Raw genomic sequence first — 20,324 nt, forward strand, 5'->3', positions numbered from 1 at the left:
AGTGAATAAAACAAAACTTGGAGGGTGGGAGAGGCAAACAAAGGAAGTGCGACGGAAGGAAAGTAGGTTTGGGAAAGAAAGGAACAAGAGGAGGCATAACAGTGGTAGCATGGAGTAGGACCAAGCAGGACTGGAATAAAGATAATAGACAATTCTGGTCTCTGCATGTTAGGCTTTTTTTTGCGTGGTGGGGGGGTGGGGGTGAAGTAGAAAAGGACAGCTTTATTGCTTTGTCAGAAAAGGGGGACACAGGGAGCTCGTGCCCTTAGAATCATGTCTCTCCACATGGTAGGTTTGAGGTGACTGTTAGGAACCCAGATAGACATGTTAAATAGACACTTGGACAGACAAGTCTAAATCTCCAAGCTAAGGTGAACTGTGTACTTATATTATCAAAATGAAAACAGTATTTAATGTCACAGGAAGAGATACAATTCATAGGGAGAGCATTTCGATATAGCAAAGACAGTGCAAGTGTGTTGGTTGCTCAGTCGTTTCCAACTCTTTGCGACCCCATGGACTGTAGTCTGCTGGGCTCCTCTATCCATGGAATTGTCCAGGCAAGAATACTGGAGTGCAGTGCCATTCCCTTGTCCAGGGGATCTTCCCGGCCCAGGGATTGAACCCGGGTCTCCTACACTGCAGGCAGATTATTTACTGTGTGAGCCACCAGGGAAGCCCAACAAAGACACAGGCCCTGGACCAAATTAAGAGAATACTAACATTTGAACTTCTAGCATAAGATCCAGGAAAGAGTCTGAAAAGTAATGTCTGGTGAGATATAAGAAACAAACCAGAGTAGTGGTGTGGTAGTTGAGAGAAAAGAATGATCACCAAGCATCCACTGTTGTTGAAAGGTTGGGTCACAAAGTGACCTTTGGATTTTGCAATGTAGAGGTCACTAATTACCTTAAGAGAATTTCTGTTATTTGAGGTCCCATTAAAGGCCATGTACACTTCTAGACAGTAGTAAACAAAACATAAAGGACTGTACTAATTTACATTCTAGTGGGAGAGACAGCCAACAAATAATATAGTTCAGATAAATAATAAGTGCCTTCAAGAAGAAAACAGGGTAATATGAAGTGAAATGCTAAAATAAAGAGGATGTCCAGGAAAGGTTCTGAAGAGTTACCATTCAACTGAGAGCTATGAGATAAAAAGCAGTTTTTAAAAACATCTCTGACATAGCAATAGCAATACATGAAATCGATTTGGACTTTGATTCAAATAAACTATAAGAGACACTTATGAGGTATGGAAATGTAAGCACTGACTAGATATATAAAAATATTAAAGAATTATTCTTTAGGTGTGATAAATGTATTGTTTTGTTAAGAATCATTTTCAAAACATATTGAGCTATTAAAATATCTGGAATTTTCTTCAAAATAACATGGGGAAAAATACTGTGGGAGGTAAAGGAAAGTGGATGTGAATATAGATAAAACAACATTGTGCGTTAATTGTTGAAGGCAGCTGACGGTACATGGGAGTTCATTACACTTCTGATTACTTTTTTATATATTAAATTTTTTCTATAATAAAAAATTTTTTTAAACTTCTCTGAGATGTCTCTGACTTGATCTGTAAGAGTTAAGAATCCCAAGTTTACAAAAGTGTGGAGAGGATTAAATTAGATCAGTGTTTAAAGCAACAGATAAATGTTTATAGCAGCTACTCGACAAAAAATAGCTCTCTTCCTCTCATCCCCATCTTTGCAAGTTGACTTTGGAAGATAGGAAGCTATCTGAAGGAAAAGTTTTTGAACTAGGAATTTATGTAAGAATATTTAGAGAACATTCAAAGGATGTAATATTAATGCTTGAAGTGAAGTGTGAAAGTCTCTCAGTCCTGTCCAACTCTTTGTGACCCCATGGACTGTAGCATGCCAGGCTCCTCTATGTCCATGTAACTCTCCAGGCAAGAATACTGGAGAGGGTAGCCGTTCCCTCCTCCAGGGCATCTTCTCACCCAGGGATGAACCCAGGCCTCCGGCATTGCAGGCAGATTCTTTACCATCTGAGCCACCAGGGAAGCCCTATTAATGCTTAGGATTCGCTTGGAAAACTGACGACAAGAAAACTGACATTCCACCTTCTTCAGACAATTATTTTCAAGCTTTACTTTGCATAGGAATCCTTTGGAATGCTGGTTAAAATTTCAGATTTCTGGGCTCTGCCCACAAAAGTTCTGAGCCAGAATGTCTGGAGTGGAGCTTAGGAACGTGCCTTTTTAAGAAGCATCCCAAAGAATTCTGTTGTAAGTGGTCTTTGAAATACAACACTTGGAAATACTGTTTTTAAGGTCTCAACTGACTCTAAACAACATCTATTGTTCAAAAAAATAGTCCTCAAAAAAATAGTCCTTAGGGTAGTGCTTTTTCTTTTTTTTTAAAGCTGGAAACACTGGGTCTCATGGGAAAAATCAGAGCATATTCACTTAGGATTTCTTCATGACCACGGATGCAAAAGAATATAGACCCTTCTAATCTGAAGAATAATTCCAGTTGCCCACTAATGTCATGAAGAACAAATGTCTGCAATGCCAACCCTTTTGTATTCACAAGAGCAAATTAGGGAAGATGCACTTTACTCAGCCACCAGGGCTTGTGCCCCCAAAGGATTCTCAAATGTGCTCTTTCCCTTCCCCACCCCTGCAAACACTATCTTCTCCCCAGTATGGCTTTTCCCTTTTCTCTCCTACTTACCCACCTGTCCATCCTGCTGTTGTCCCTCAGGGAAATAGTTATCTGATGGATCTAAATCAGACTTTCATTGGAGTAGTTATTCACTTTGCTAACAACTGTCCTCGTTGTAATTTTACACCTTTTCGTGTCTGTGTCACTAAACTGCAAGTTCCTTGAGGACAGAAACTGTATCTAGTTTTTCATCACTTCATACATGGTAAATGTTCAATCGCTTTGCAGGACGACTTAACTAAATGTATTTGTACCTCTGCTTTCTCCTTTTCTCCTAGCCCTGTTACAAAAACAAAACCGACTCTCACAGATTCCCAAGAGCTTGGATTTGTATTAAATCCCGTTTGTATTTGTATTAAATCCCACCTGTTACTGGGTTCCGCCGCTCCTACTTCGGGAGGTGGGTCTCACCAGAACCCCGGTTCTGTGTCAGAAAGTGAGGAGCCAATTGCAGGCCACCCAACTGGCCTTACAGCTCCTTTATTACAGGATGGAGGGGGAAAAGAACTGGGTGCCCTCTGAAGAACGCTAAAGGACTCCCCCAGAGGCATCACACCACGCGTCCCAAGGGGACGGCTTCCAGTCGCGTTCTTTCTCCTCAAAGGATGTGGGAGGTTGCGGGATGCCCGTTGGGGGCTTCGGGATGAAGCTGGTGTTTCCACTGCCCCTGAACCGAGACGGGGGCGGAAAGCCTTGGAGAGCGATAATCCCACAACAGCGCAGCTGAGGAGGAAGGGGCCTGGACCCATGGTCCCCAGTCCGGCGCGCCCCCCGCGCCCCCCGCGCCCCCGCGCGAGCGTGAGCCGCCGGCGGAAGTGCTGCGTCGCGCACTTCCGGGTGTTGTCTGGCCGCCGCCGCCGCGCGTCTACGGTCTCCAGGCCGCCGCCGCCGCCTCGGGTCCCGGAGGCAGGAGCGACGTCACCACCATGGCCGGCATCAAAGGTGGGCCTGGGGCGCTGAGCCCGGGCGGGCTGGGCCGCCGCTCCGAGAGAGGGGACGGGGGGCCCACGCGGGGCCCACACGCCGTCTCCAGGGACCCGGCGCGCGCCGCGGGGCTCCCTGCGTTGGCGGCTGACTCCCGGCTCCCCCCGACCGCGACCCCAGCCTCCGGCCTCCGGGCCGCGGTGGGCGCGGCGGCCTCCCGGAAAGGACTGGGCAGGGTCGGCGGCTCCCGCGTCAGCCCCCGCCCGGTGCTGAGCTCGGCCGCCTAGCTCCTGCCCGTCGCCCCCCGGTGCGAAGAATTGAAGTGGCCCCGCCGGGCGTTCGGAGTCCCGCAGCCAGCCGCTCGGCTCCACAGACACGCGTTTTGCAGGAGTTTGCAGCCGAGGGTTTTGCACTGTGTGGTTTTGAGGGGGTTGAGGAGGCCGCCAGAGATGCCAGTTATGGAAAATCGGTGTCATTCCCCATTTAAAGGCACAAGTGCGATCTTTTCGGATGCTGAGCCGAACCGAGCCCCCAGGAATGCGCTGGAAGGGCTTTAGGATGGTTCTTTCCCAAACCTTGGCGATCACATCCGCGTCAGGACCCAAACTCTAAGCTTCACGCTCCTAAAACGGATGCGTTTTGATTTGTGGTGTTGGTCTGACTATGTAAAGCCCGTGAGCGACCCCAAAGGGCTCCTTTTCCCTCCCCTCTCCACAGTTGGACCTTGAGGCTTTTTCACATTTCAATGTTTTTATTAAGTTAGGGTTTGTTTTTTTTTTTTAAGGTAAAAGGGTTTTTTATTAAAACTCAATGAAAAAGTTCTCGTTTTATTTGTCTATTTCCTTTAAAAAAAATGTTGCATTTTTTTTTTTCTCCAGCTGTTTGGTAGTTTTGTTAGGTTAGAAACGAATAACCATCAACAATGTTTTCAACTTAATTCTTGACAACGAATTACATTGATTTCCTGACCTGCGGCTTTGTTTGAAGGGCAGGCAAGCAGGAAGTGAAGAACTTCAGTAACAGTGTTTTTTCTGTGTTTTTTTATTTTCTTCAAGGACAGCTTTTGCTGAGCTTCTTCCCCAGAGTCACATGTTTACTGTTTCTTGTTTATTTATAATGTCTGGAAACATTTCCGGTAGAAAACTTTGTCAGTTGAGCAGCTGGGATAACTTTCCTGTCTCCTTTTGAACTATAACACACCTTTTAAAATACCTGTGTGAAAGGTAGTCATGGTAGAAATGTTGTGATTTTTAGGATGTTGTCAGTTTCCCAGTTCTTCCCCATTTCTGTACTGTCAATTAATATAGGAGTCTCTCTCCCAAGAAAATAACTTTATAATTATGGGGAGGTGAGTATTAATCAGCAGAAAGTATCTCAAACGGAATTGTACTTACACTTTGGTTTCAGTACAGTTTTCTGATTGTTGTGATTGTTATCAGGATGTTTTCTTCCTGTTGACCTATCTTTATGTTAGTGAAAGTCACTCAGTCCAACTCTTTGTGATCCCGTGGACTATACAGTCCATGGAATTCTCCAGGCCAGAATACTGGAGTGGGTTGTGGTCCCCCTCTCTGGGGGATCTTCCCAGCCCAGGGATCGAACCCAGGTCTCCTGCATTGCAAGTGGATACTTTATTGAATCCAGGATACTTCTCAAGTCATTTGTCTATTAAGTGAAGTTGCTCAGTCGTGTCTGACTCTTTGTGACCCCATGAACTGTAGCCTACCAGGCTCCTCTGTCCATGGGATTCTCCAGGCAGTAGTCCTGGAGTGAATTGCCATTTCCTTCTCCAGGGGATCTTCCCAATCCAGGGCCATTGTTTACAGACTCTTTACAGTCTGAGCCACCAGGGAATCCATTTGTCTATTACTTTGTTACATATTGGATTTTTCTGGTAACTCCCAGTTCAGGTCCCTTCTCCTATTCCAATCTTTTTGTAATCACAGAAACCACACCCAGTGTCTTGAGAGTTGATAATTGGCCTGTTCCACCCCTAACCTGGAGGCTTTGGGAGTAGAAACCAGACTCATCTAAGCTTTGCCTTCTGAATGTTGCATCACTTAATTACAGTGTAAAATTTTGCCTTGTTGATCTGTCATCTAGGACAACCGTTTATACATAGATGGCAAGATTTGTATATACATCAACCTGGTTGTTGATTCCTAAGACTGGAGGAACTTTACACTTTTGAGAACTCTTTTTGAGCAGTTTATCTAACCCCATTGGTATTTATCTTATCCAGTATGACCCGGAAGTAAGATGTCACACAAAGTAATCTTTTGATACCCGAATCTTATCTCGAAAGTTCCTTGTTTGTTTTTTCTAATAAGTCATCATTAACTTTTTAAGAGCACACTAAAAAGAATTTAGACTCTTTTTTGATGATAAGAATATAAGTAATTTTTCTCTATCATAGAACAGTGTTAACCACAGCAACCAAGTTCTAAGGTTACTAATCTCCTGGCCAAGATTATCACAAATCTGGTATGCTTTTTGAGATTTTTTATGCCTGATTTAACTGGAATTTTTTTTTCCAGTTTCTTCCCTCCAATCAGAGGGCAGTTCTTGTCCGCAGCTCTCCTCCTGTTTCTCATAATTTTCAATATGGGAATCAAAATAAGCTTACAAAATTTTGTGCTCATACGATACAGATAACAGTAATTGCGTCCAGGAAAGGAAGGTTACTTTTCACTTAACTTTGTTCTGGGTACATGAATTGCCTATTGAAATATATATGTATAAGTGAGCATAGGTGATTCTTTAAAATAAAAGGTTTCATTATACAACAATTGTCACAAAAATCAAATAAATAACTTCTGAATAAGAGGGTAAAGAATGTTAGCTTTAACATGTGGGTTTTGTGACATCTGTGTGGTCTCTCTGTTTCCGCCAGGTTTGTAAGCTATAGTCTGCATAAATGGCTTTTGTATACATAAGGTGTTAGTATAGTTATGAACTGAGCTGTTAGGCAGTTACCTTTCAAAAAGCAGAGTTGGTTTTGTTTATTTTTATTTTTTTTACTTCTTCAGCATGTCTTGTAACAAGTATCTTAGTGTTCAGAGAATTATTTGCATTTTAGATCTAGTCCAACCCTTATTTTATAGAAGAAAGAACTGACGCTCAGATGACTTTCATAGTCAGATAGTAAGTGGCTGATAGGAGCTGGGCCCCACTGCCTCTTGACTCTCACTTGCAACTGTTTCTGCTCAGCTGCACTGGGCTCTCTTCTGTCTTCTTTTTTCCATCTCCCCACCCTGTCTCTTTTCCTTCAGCCTCCTTTCGTTCATTCCACACATAATTATTATGGAGCGTTAAGAGCTGAGGCCTGAGAATCAGTAGAAAACCTCTGTTCTCTGCTCTCTTGGTGTGAACAGTTTAGAAGGAAAGAGAAACAAATCTGTATAGCATTGCATAAACATTTATACTGAACTATTTTCATGTCTGGTTGTCCAAATATCATGGTAATTCGATAGCTTAAATGTATTCAAAATCGGTTACTCTACTAATCTTTGTTTACCAAGCATGTATTTTACACTTCAGTTTAAGGAAATTATTAATTGATGATGACACATAAAATTATATTTTTTCTGAGAACAAACCAAAAACCTAGCTGCTGTGATAAATGATCACAGGGGAGGCACGCCAGAGCAAAGAGGGCCTCCGCATGTGTGCCCCAGCCTGAAATGTCCCCCCGCATAGCCACAAGGTTGATTCACTTCTTCATTTCACATAGATCTCTGCCCAGATGTCTGCTCATCAGAGATGGCTTCCAGGCCGATATATCTAGAATAGCACTCTTACGCCCTTGGTTTTTGTTTTGTTTTTTTTTAAATAACGTTTGACATTTGTTTACTTTAAAAAAAAAATCAATTTATTCTCCCACTAGAACATAAGCATGAGGGCAAGAGTTTTAACTTCTTTTCTTTGCCCTGTCTCCAGTGTTAAGAACAGTGTGCAGTGCTCAGGAGGCACTAAGTAGATATTTGCAGAGTGAAGGAATAAATAAACATAATAGGGGGAATGGGTCTAGTCAGGGGCTTTTCGAAAACTTCACTGATTCAGAGGTAACTGGGCTGAGATCTAAAGGAAAAGCAGGAGCTCATGTGGCGGAAAGAGGCCAGAGCTGGGATAAGAATGCAAGCTCCTAAGTTGTTCACAGCCTTGCCTTGTTCGTTAACACCACCCCAGCACCTGTTAGGTATTTGGCTCTCTGTAGACATTTCTTGAATGAAATGAGTGAATGAAAAAGTATCTGAGGTAGAAAGGATAGCATATGCAAAGGGCCTGTGGTTGAGAGAGCCGCTGACTTCCAGGAGGGGAAAGAAGGCCAGTACAGATGCAGAGGCCAAGGGGTGCAGCCTGGGGTGAATGCGTGTCCTCACAAGCAAGCAAGACCAGCTTCCGAGGACCTGTCTTGAACTGGACAAAACATGGTAAGCTCGGTATTTACCTCACTGTTGACGTCGCATTCCCTTGGAAACTTAAAGCTCCTCCTTTGCCACAAATTAAAGTGCAGATATTTTTATTTTTGTTTTCCTTGTGCAACTGAAAATCTAATGGCATTAAGGACGAAGTAAATGTGTTCAGGATTGACATGACCTACATCAGTGATCGGAATGAAAACTAAATCTGCTCAGCTCCCATGTCTGTGGGTGTCCTTGATTATGACCATTTTAATTCAGAGAAGTATATCTAATTCTGAGCAGCATTTAACCCCTTAAGTGTTAATTTTGGTTTATGTATGTTGAGTCTTGTCTTGCTAACTTGTAGACTTTTGACAGCTCTTTTGAATTTTAATGTTTCTGTTAAGGTTAATAGACTGCATCGTTGGACAAAAAAAGAAAGTTATTCTTTTAGCCACTATTAGTTGTGGAAATAGAGGTTATGTGGAGCTCAAACTGATCATTTATTTCTTTGCTTAATTCTAGACTGTTGATTAACTATACTTTTTCAAGAACATTGTTTCTACTCACTGATATATGTGAAAACACTTTCTAAAATATATGCTTTGTATCAGGGTGTGTGGGTGTTGTTTGTGTGTGACCTCAGAAACTATTTCGCCTACAGAATGCATCTATGGCTTGTGATGACATCTTAAAATGGTGATACAACTGAAGGATTGTACCTGTAATCCTGAATATTTTCTGATGTGTAGCAGCTTAGGGAAAGAAATCTGGCTGTAGTTTTGCAAGCTATTTAAAGATCTATAGCAAAATTAATTGAGATTATTGATTACTGGTACCCTTAAACACTTTTCATCTGTACATGCCAGGGGTGGAATGTGCAAGAAGCAGTCGCTGATCAGGAGAAGTTTTCCCATAGATGAGGCCTCTAAAGTCCAGTAAAGCTGATTGCAGAGTTTCTCCACAGACTGCTTTTGAAAACTGTAGAGATCTGTGGAGTAAATGTCATATCACACTGGGCTTCCCCCATGCCTCAGCAGTAAGGAGTCTGCCTGCAATCAGGAGACTTGGGTTCAGTCCCTTGGTGGGGAAGATCCCCTGGAGAAGAGAATGGCAACTCACTCCAGTGTTGTTGCCTGGAGAATCCCACAGACAGAAGCCTGGCGGGCTACAGTCCATGGGGTCACAAAGAGTTGGACACAACTTAGTAACTAGACAACAAATACCATACTAAAGGCTGGAGAAGCATTGATCTTGCAGACTGGGATGGGACTCCTTTGACATGGGACCATTAATTTGGGAATGTGGTAATGTGCCGGCCATCTGTCAGGGCTTTGAAAATCAGTATCACCGTATTTTGCTTTGAAGATGCCTCAAATAGCTTATTCCAAGACAAGATAACTCTAGCTTTTGAAGATGAGTCACTAATACCTTTGCTTTTTTGTTGTGTTTTGTCCTGCTTTTTGCTTCTGGGATTTCAGGGAATATTCTGACTGCTAATAGTAATGTTAATAAAAATAAATGTTGATTTAATTGCTGTTTCTGTTTGACTTTTTATTTACTCTGCAGCTTTGATTAGCTTGTCCTTTGGAGGAGCAATTGGACTGATGTTTTTAATGCTTGGATGTGCCCTCCCAATATACAAGTATGTAACATTTTTGTCTTTTTGTGTTTAAGTGTAACATTTTTCTACTTTTACCCACTGAGCCACCAGGGAAGCCCTACCTTTAAAGTTAAAACACTTTTTTTTTTTTTTTTTACTGCAATAGAAGTAAACCTGAGAAATGGTCATTTGTTAAGGATAAACTTTTAAGTCTTCACTTAAAATTTGTTTGAAAGTATTTTAGGACAGCAGCATTTTGTAGAAAAGACTTTGGCTGTTGTTCTTTGACTACTGCTGAGCTTTTAATGGCCAGATAGTGAAATGCTAACCCATCACTACTGCTTCATCTGGAGAACCAATTGATTAAGTTATAGACAAGAAAATGTAAAATGTCTTTTTCAACACAAACAAAAAACTGTAAGCAGAGTCAAGAGCAACTGACAAAGAAAAAAGTTATGTAAACAATTACTCTATAAGACAGAATTTTTTAAATTCATAGGCTAAATTACTAAGAAAAATACAGACAGCACAATAGAAAAGCGAACAACAAATACGTAAAAAGGACTGCCGTTTGCTAATAAGAACATGAAAATATACTCAACCTCACTCAAAATTAGGACTTCCCTAGTGGCTCAGTGATAAAGAATCCTCCTGCCAATGCAGGAGATAATCCCTGATCCAGGAAGATCCCACATGCTGCAAAGCAACTAAGCCCGTGTGCCACGACTGTTGAGCCTGTGCTCCACCAGAGAAGCCATGGCACTAGAGAGTGGCCCCCGATTGCCACTACTGGAGAAAGCCTGTGCACAGCGAGGAAGACCCGGCACAGCCATAAATAAATAACACAAAAACTTTTGTAAGTTACATGAAATCAATGGGCAAAGGTAAAAGATAGGACAGACAAGCATTGTCACGTACTCTGGGTGGAAGTTCAAACAGGTGCAAGTCCTGGGTGACCAGTTTGCCTGTAGCTCTCAAAATGTATCCTTCCACTTCTTAGAATTAACTCATACAAATCTATTTGAAGATGTTTACAAAGATATGTGTGTCGGGAGAGTATGGATATTCATGGCGGCCTTGTTTATAATACCAACAACAACAGGAAAACTGGAAGCATCCTAAAGGTCTATCAAAAGAAAAATGATAAATTAGTACATCCACTGATGCAAATACCGGGTCGTCTTATAAGGGACAAGAAAGGGCTGTGGTTGCTAATCTGTTAAACAGGCTATCTTATTAAATTTAAAAGTGCAGTGATTCATTCATATCTCTAAAGTTTATCCATATGGGAATCTGGAAAGACCCACACCAGTAGAACTGGGAAAGAGAAGACAGGGAAGACACAGGTAACCTGGATTTTTCACTTACTGTCATTTTGTATTTTTTGCATATGTTTTCCCTTAAACTTATGCCCATTTGTAATTTTTTGTTGTCATTCTCAAAATATTCAGCAGAAGATTTTTAGGAGAAACACATAGATAAATCTTTGCTTATCATGAGCCTCTAAGTACAAGCAAATCTCCATTATGATATGTATTTTATGGCAGTTTTAAAGCCATCTATTTTATTTTAACATTTTATTTTGAAATGATGATGGACTGTCAAGAAGCTGCAAAAATAGCACAGAGGAGTTCTGGCACCCTTCACCCATCTTCTCCCAGTGGTAATATCTTACATAAGTGTTTTATGTCATCCAAACCAGGAAAGGACATGGCACGATACAATAGCTAGATGATTTTTATTGTGATAAAGTTGACATTCTGATTGAAAGTCTTCAGTATTAACTTTCAGTTCATTTTCTGTATGCAGTATTTTGGGAGTTCCTAGTGAACTAAGGAAAGTTTGGGGGTGTTCCAGCTTCATGCCAAAGCAGGATTTTAGAAGTCAAGGTTATGAATCTTGAATTTTAAAAGTACTGTGTTAACAATGCCATTTTTCATATGCCTTTTTATTTATAACCTAAAAATATTTTTAATTTGGGGCCTTAATTCCAACTGTTAAAAATCATAAAGCATTTTCTTTTCATTTAAGAAATATTTAATCAGTGTATCGTAGTTGACTTTAGGAATACTGTGACTCAAAATGTTTCTCTTTTTCAGTGTTCAGCTTATAGCTTATATTTAAACAATGTCATATTTGTACCTTGCAGTATACTTTGGTCCTTATTTTTAAAAAAGAGTATATTCTGTGTGTAGGAAAATGACAAAGACAGCAAAAACTACATTAACTTATTTTTCCTTTTCTAGCCAATACTGGCCCCTCTTTGTTCTGTTCTTCTATATCCTTTCACCTATTCCATACTGCATAGCGAGAAGACTAGTGGACGATACGGATGCTATGAGTAACGCCTGTAAGGAACTCGCCATATTTCTTACAACAGGCATTGTGGTCTCAGCTTTTGGCCTCCCTATCGTATTTGCCAGAGCAAATTTGGTAAGTGACAGCATTCTCCTACTCACAATTTTGCAGTAGACTATGTTCAGTTTTTCTCAGGGAAAAAAGTCTGTTAAATAACATAAAAAAGAGATGAGAGACATAGGAACCTAGAAGATGAGAGAGAAAAATCTTACTTTTGTTGTTGTTAATTGGTAAAAATACTGAAATGCATTGGCAGCAGCGGTTGGCATGCCAGTACTTCACTCTCAGAATTGGGCACATGGGGACTTCCTGGTGGTCCAGTGGTTAAGACTCCATGCTCCCAATACAGGGGCCCAGGTTCAACGCCTGGTCAGGGAACTAGGATCCCACATGCCACATGGTGCGGCCAAGAACTTAAATAGATAGGTAACAGTTGGGGGCATGGACTCGCCCAGTGCTGCACAACCCCAGGCCTACCCTGTACAGCTTACAACATTGAAGACCTGAGGAAATCTCTGCAGGTGGGAAGGTACCAAAGAATAGAAGAGACCTCCCTGACTCACCAGTCAGATTCGCTCCTCCGTGTCTGGGAAGATGGAGATAGCAAAGAAGACAGGCTGGCCACCCTTCCACACACACAGGGCAGTGACTCCCCCTGCCTCTCTAATAGACCATACACGAGCACATGTGCATCTCTGATGCTTATAGTCTGCTCTCTAGGTGAAATTTTTAGATTCTAAGGAAGATTTGAAGCAAACTTCTCTGAAAACAGAAAATCATAGAATTCTATGCTGCCTCTTCATAACCCAGAAGTCAAGCTTGCTTTTCAAAAATGATTATTTTCCATGCCTTTCTGTCTCTTTAAAGGAATCACAGGTCTGCAAGAATAGCCAGGTCTACAGGAACAGCCATTATGTGTTCAGCAGTGTCAGAGTCATTATTACAAGTCGTCTTTGTTTTGGATCGTGGTTGGCGTACAACTGGAGCCTTGATCGCTTTTCATTTCCTTGTTGTTTTTCATGTCTGTTAACTGAGCATTTCTGTCTTACATCTGTAGATCGAGTGGGGAGCTTGTGCACTCGTCCTCACAGGAAACACTGTCATCTTTGCAACTATCCTGGGCTTTTTCTTGGTCTTTGGAAGCAACGATGACTTCAGCTGGCAGCAGTGGTGAAAGGAATCACTGAACTCTTGTCACATGGACTTCTTGTCATTTCTCGGCCGTCCGCGCACACAGGAGACAGGGCAGTGATGCTGAGCAGTGGAGCAGGCCTCTCGGGGGTGTTCCAGGTGCTCCCTTCTCACTTGTATTGTAAGCATACTATTTTCACAGAGACTTGCTGAAGGATTAAAAGGATTTTCTCTTTTGGAGGAGCTTGACTGATTTCACACTTATCTCTAGTATGCTTTTTGTGGTGTCCTGCTGATTTTAAAATATTTATGTGTTTTTCCTGTTCAGTTTTTTTTTTTTAATCAATATGCAATGTTAAACATTTTTTAAATGTAATAACCATTTGCATTGGTTAGGCATTAGAGTTCTGCTGGCTACTACTGGGCTAAATACATTTTTTTTCCCTTAAAATTGTTTAACCTCCATTACTACACATAGTTATAAAAATAAATTTTTAATTCAGTCAGGATGACATCACTCCCAATTTTATGCAAACATGCAGACCATTAGCATACCTTATAGACTATATACTCAATGCAAATCTAGCTGCATTTATACCTCAGAGGGGCCAAGTGTTAATGCCGTGCCCTCCATAATAGTTGCTGGTTTTGCCAGAAAGCAGGTGTTTTGTGAATTGAAAATTATTTTATGGAATTGTTGCAAAGGAGTGCTTTTATTCTCAGTTGCTAGAAGAACTTAGGGTTAAAGGTAAGGGTGTAAAAACAGATTTTTGAGACATGGTTTTTATTTATGTTTATTATAATTAGAGTGAGTTGCATGGCAGGAAGAAACGAGGTTGAAATTCCATTTTTTAAAAATCCTGTTTCTATTTGTAAGTGAAATTTTTGATCTTTCAGGCTTTCATGTTTTGCGTGGGTAAAGGGACACACGGGGAACTGTACTGACACTGGAAGTATGTTTGCACCCTACGTACTAGAATACCTCCTCCTGCTTCCTCCTTGTGACTGACTTTATACACTGTATGTATTCAGTAAAGTGTGTTTTCCCATTCAGTTTAGTAACACCTTAAATTAGAGGTGAGTGCTCTGCCATACATTCAGAGTGTCCCTGCCCCACACAGAAGGCCTTGAGGTGATTAAAGTGACTTCTTAGTCTTGCCAGTCATATATTAACACCTTAAGATCTAGAACATGGGAATGGTAGTACTTATTCCCTAAGGTTGTAGCATACGTGTTTTTACAATACTTAAGACGAGTTTCCTGTGTACTTCTCAACATTTTTTTTCTTTCACCCTCAGAGATACACTGTTTCCTTTTATAAATGGCCTTGATTGTGTGAATTCATGCAAAGCAGCCCAGTCCAGCTGTGTGGCAGCTTGAGAGGCAAACCTGACCCCCAGATTCCCAGTAACCAGGCATGATCAAGTTGTCGTGGTCACTCACCTCTCCCGCAATGATCAGTGTTTGTTTCAGGAGTTTTGAAAATAGTCCAGGTCTGACAGTATTTTGTTAAGGACATTTGTTTGTATGTTTATTCAGTATACTTACTTAAAAATCTGTTTTGGCTTCAGATGAAACAGTAATCACAACAACTATTTCGTATGTTTATTCAGTATACTTACTTAAAAATCTGTTTTGGCTTCAGATGAAACAGTAATCACAACAACTATTTCATTCTATAAAGTTGATTTCTCAAAAAAAATGGGAACAGATTGTGGGTTTATTCAACTTTCTACTAGAGATGCCTCAAGGCTTCTTTGCCCAACCCAAGTTTTTACTTTGAGCCGTGAGATGGGCAGCAGGATGAAATGCCGGCGTGTGGCTGTCGCATCTGCACACAAGCTGAGGGCGGCTTGCGGTGTCACGAGGTAGGCCTAAAGACAAAGGGACAGCTGCTCACGGAGCAGGCAGCTGGAGGTAGAGTTGGGAACTCAGTGCCTGTGATCTACTCGAGTTTTTCTTTTTGCCAAAAGTACGGTCTCTGGTCCTTCCCTGTTTTCTGTTCTAGAGTGTCAGTGCGGTGCACTGCTACTGTCTTATTTCCTTGGCCGTAGACTCTTTTTCTAGCAGCTGCGGATTTCTTCTGTATAATAATCACCCTGGCAGCATTGTGTCTTTGACCTTGCACACTAGCTTGACATAGTGCTGTCTCTGATTTCTAGGCTAAAATTACTTGAGGGCTGAATTTTCCATAGAATGTGCACTGACCCTGCATTGCCATTCTTCTATGGAAAGAGAACTTTTGATGATGAAACAATAAAGATTTTAAATATCCGCTTTAGTTTGTGGGTGTTTTTGAAATGAAAACGTACAACACACTTCAGTTGCTGAAGTGCATTATCCATTTTAAGAATGTGCTATAAAACAGGGAGGACATTAGTTGTTAATCTTGCAGAAGTTTCACTTCCAAAATAAAAGTGAAACTGTAGTAATACTACAGTGAAGCCATATGATATTGAGCTGTAATCAAAGGACTGGTAATTTGGAGGAGTAGAACTTTGACCTAACCTTTTAAAAAACGCTGTAGAAGGTTTTGTTGACATAACAAGGCTACTGACCATCTAATGTTAAGGTTGTACTTGTTCTTAATTTTCAGAACTCTTTTATGACTTCACGTCTTATTATAATTTATTATTGTTTGTCATTAGAGCATTTTGCTTTTTGCAAACATTTCAAACAGGTAAATGTTAAAAAAAAATTGATCTGTGTGGTACAGTGTGAACAGAGAAAAGTAGTGTTCTCTTTTATCAAAAATGAATCTTAAAAAGAATCTTGCCCCAATTGTCCTACTTACAATCTCATTATGTTTAAAAAAATTCAAATTATAGGGTCTTAGAGTCTGCTTTAATATGATTTTGGGGAAATCAAATAATGAAGACCATAAAACATTCCTCTTTCAATTATAGTTCTGTTTTCTTTTGTGTATTTAGAGGCAGTACTAAAAAGAGAACTCATGAATTTTTAATTTCAGTAGAATGGCTAATACTGTAAAAGAAAAACTGTCACAGTTTATAGCCATAGGAACCATCAAATAGAATAAAATTTTATAGAACAAACAAGTATTCGCGTATGTATTTGTAAGAGCATTAATATTAGGTTGACCAAAAAGTTTCATTTTGGATTTTCCATAAGATGTTACCAAAAAAATGAATGAACTTTTGGGCCAACCCAGTACTTTATAGGGCTTCCCCAGTGACTCATCAGTAAAGAATCCACCTGCAAGGCAGGGTTCGAAGCCTTGGTCAGGAAGATCCCCTGGAATAGGAAATGGCACCCCACTCCAGTATTCTTGCCTTGGAAATCCCATGGACAGAGGAGTGTGATGGGCTATAGTCCATGGGATCACAAAGAGTCGTACACTACTTCGCGACTAAACAACAGTACTTTATAATTTAGATTTATGGTTTGGCATTTAATATCAGAAATGTCTTTTTCTCTTGTCAAATCAATTTAATATTTAATATTATGTAACTGTAGTGTGGAATAAGTGTCAATGAACTTGTGTAGACTTGTGAACCTCCAAAATGGGCAGATGTTTTCCTGAAAGCTAGGTATACTTACATTGAACATTTGAAGATTGTTTCTAAAACTGTTCACAGCTGAACAATTTCTTGGAATTAAACTAAGTTGGATAGATTTTTCCTTATTTTCATCGTGCTCCAAAACATTGGTAAGAATCAGCTCTAAAACCAAATTATGAGTATGGCAGTGAAGAAGGATGTTAGTCTCCTAATGATTAAGAAAAGCTTGGTTTGAGAATTCCCTGGCAGTCCAGCGGTGAGGACTCTGCGCTTTCACTGCAGGGCCTGGGTTCAAGTTCAGTCCCTGGTCAGGGAACTAAGATCCCACAAGACAATTTGTGGCCCCCCCAAAAAAAGCTCAATCCTGGAAAAGTTCTTTGTTCCCAGTGAAACCTATGAACTAAAGGACTGCATTCTAGATACTCTTGGGGAACATGAAAAGATGAGGGCACGGGGTCCCTCTTGGAGCTAGGAGTCTACTGAGCTAAGACGCAAAAATGGACCACAGGAAGCTGATCCTATGCACGCCAAAGGAGTGTGTGGGTTCACCGGAAGAAACGGTTAGGGAAGCAAAGCTGAGCTGGAGGGAGTTTCCTGTCCTGCTCTGGCCGGTCTGCTGCTGCAAGCAGGGTCGTGGAGCGGGTCTCCAGGGCAGTGTCCTGGCCGTGGTTCCTCAGCTCCCTGGGGTGCAGAAGGCGGCAGGCACAGCAGCAGCGGTGATTGCAGGGCTTCTTGATTCTGACCCTGATCTCTGGGTCCCACATACAATGGCGATGTGAGAGGTGGTGAGACTTAGTAAATGATCAAGCAGATCCGCTGATGAATTTGTGCGGGGGAACGAAGAGTCAAGGGTGACTACCAGATTGTCAGTTGTGCATGTCAGGGGCTTGGGGTGAAAGAGATGTAATGAGGGAGGGTGTGAAAAGTAAACGGCAGAGGTGGACACCATGTCCCAACCACTGGTTCGTTACATCGATGGGTAACCTAAGGATATCATCATCTGCCTTGTTTAAAACCTTTACCAGACAAGACGGTACTCTTGACCCTTTGACCTTGTAACTGGTTTGTCAGTTCCTTGAGGGGTGACATGGTAGCACATGTCTTGTCCTCAAGGTTACACTGGGCTCTGGAGTCAGACTGCCTGGCCCCAAGCTCTTACACTAGATACGTCACACAAGTGTGGTTTTTCTCCTTTCTGGGTCTCATATCCACATCCATAAAAGGAGGGTGATCATAGTAGTTACTTCATAGGGTGCTTGTGGGGTTCAAGGATGACACGAAGAGGGCTCACAGCAGCTGTGCTTGTTCAGCGTTAGCCGTTTTTACTGTTTCTCATAGCAGTTCTCTGTACTGATAAGCAGTTCCTTCTCACACAAGGAGACAAACTGAAAATCCAGTCTCTTTAGATAATCTATTTGCAGACACACTGTTAACCTCCTTGTTCCCTGTCAGTGCCACAGTACTTTGGGGAAATCAGGAGATCTGTTGACTCTAATAGACCCTGCCAGCTGCTGTGACACGTGCTTCCGGTGGATAAGGACATGTGATCCTACCGCCCCCTCCGCTCCTGTCTTGGAACTGAGATGTGGTACACATTTTTTTAAAAAATACATTGCTAAACGTTTTTAAAGCAAGAAGGGGAAGTCATGGTGGACGTGAAGCTAAGAAATCCCTGAGAAAATGAAACCATCGGGGATTGAGTTGAAGAGAGAAGCTGTTGCCTGAAACATGGGTGGCAGGTGCGTGGGTGAACACTACCCTAATAGGTGGCAGTCCTGCTGGGGAGGCCCGGTACCACTGCAAGTGGTGGAACCCGGGGCCAGGACAGGTTTGGGCAGCGTACAGAGAGGAAAGTCACAAGGGGATTTATGTGGGGTGCTGCAGCACAAGCAGCCAGGCCAGCAGGTCCACCTACACCAGACACACACCCATCCCCGTCTCACACCCTCTAGGGTGGGAAGAACCCGCATCCTGCAGTAGGGAGAACAGGAACATCCAAGTCCAGGAGGCCAGCCACCAGGAGACCCTGCTTGGCAGCACATCTTTTTTGGCAGTGAACACACTGCACCTACCCTTAGGCAGAATGCTCACTCCAGAGTGGCAGACGTTCCACCCAGGGGTCTCAAAGGGGAGCACCCAGGCAGGGATAACCAAGCAGTTGAGGAGAGCCCAATGGAAGAAGACAGATTCACAGAATTTACCTTCAGGGGAACAGTTGACAAAACAAAAAGACCTCCATGCTTACAGTTCCAAGTACTGGAGCCATCCATTGGCCCAGAAGGTCTTGCCAAGTGTCGTACAAAATCAGGTTGATGAAGTCAAGTCACAGAACATTTTACATTTCTCGCACCCAAACCCAATTAGGATTCCCCAGGACTGAACGCTGGAGAACTATTTTTCCTCAAGGCTCTTCTAACTATAACAATAGATTTGACTCAAAGATACGGTGAATACAGTAAACTTACTATTGATAAACTTTTTCTGCAATATGTTCTCTCCCTGTGGCATCCTGTCCTGAGACTGAACCTAGAACCTGCTGTCTGCATGGATGGAAAGGAGGGGAGAAGCATACCCCATCCCATGAGATGCTTAGATTCCCACCTGGAACGATACATGGCCACCATCAGCACTTACTCATTCCATAGATGTTTGGAACCAGACATCAAAACCACAAAGTAAATGAAAAGGAAGGCGAATAGGAAACTGGAAGTAACATATACATGGTACTATAGGTAAAATAAACAACATGATCCTACCATATAGCACAGGGGACAATATTCAGTATTCAGTATTTTTTAATAACCTATATGGGAAAAGAATCTGAAAAAGTATATATAGCAGTACACCTGAAACTAATTAATACAATACCATAAGTCAACCATACGTCAATTTTTAAAAATTTTAGAAATTGTTAATCACTCTTTTGCAACCCCATGGACTGTAGCCTACCAGGCTCCTCTGTGCATGGGATTTCCCAGGCAAGAATACTGGAGTGGGTTGCCATTTCCTTCTCCAGTGGATCTTCCTGACCCAGGGGTTGAATGCATGTCTCCTGCACTGGCAGGTGAGTTCTTTACCACTGAGCAACCAGGGAAGCCCTAAAAAACATATTCTCCCTTAAAAAAGGAAGGTGAAGTGACAACAAACAGAAGAAAGTATCTTGAAGTTCTCTACTACATTGTATCTATAAAGTGACTGTGATTATAGAGGAAGTAGGCAGAAACTGAGGGGCTGCTGCTGCTAAGTTGTTTCAGTCGTGTCTGACTCTGTGCGACCCCATAGACAGCAGCCCACCAGGCCCCCTCCGTCCCTGGGATTCTCCAGGCAAGAACACGAGTGGGTTGCCATTTCCTTCTCCAATGCATGAAAGTGAAAAGTGAAAGTGAATTCGCTCAGTCGTGTCCGACTCTTAGCGACCCCATGGACTGCAGCCTTGCAGGCTCTTCGGTCCATGGGATTTTCCAGGCTAGAGAATCCTAAACAAGCTCATAAGTAACCATTCAAGCCTCCAGCCTATGTGACAGTTAACATTCTTACTTTTATGTTTTTCCTCTTCCAAAGTATTCCTAGAAATTCTAGGAATTCTTCTATGTTGCATAAACTTGTCTTGGTTGTCACTCATACCTCAGCCAACCTGGGCTGGCTTCCACTTCTCTGCAGCCACCATTTACCATCTTCTAATT

At 41.9% G+C, this 20,324-nt stretch overlaps 1 protein-coding gene across 1 annotated transcript; it reads left to right on the top strand.

Moving 5' to 3' along the window:
* The first annotated feature begins 3,530 nt into the window (after positions 1–3,530).
* LEPROTL1 (leptin receptor overlapping transcript like 1) lies at positions 3,531–13,358 on the top strand. Its single transcript, NM_001037462.2, is given in 4 exon segments — positions 3,531–3,643; positions 9,598–9,673; positions 11,878–12,064; positions 13,047–13,358. Coding segments are annotated over 4 exon segments (396 nt in total). The 5' UTR covers positions 3,531–3,627; the 3' UTR covers positions 13,164–13,358.
* Positions 13,359–20,324: the final 6,966 nt, after the last annotated feature.

Source organism: Bos taurus, chromosome 27 (assembly GCF_002263795.3).
Source record: "Bos taurus isolate L1 Dominette 01449 registration number 42190680 breed Hereford chromosome 27, ARS-UCD2.0, whole genome shotgun sequence".
Lineage (NCBI taxonomy): Eukaryota > Metazoa > Chordata > Mammalia > Artiodactyla > Bovidae > Bos > Bos taurus.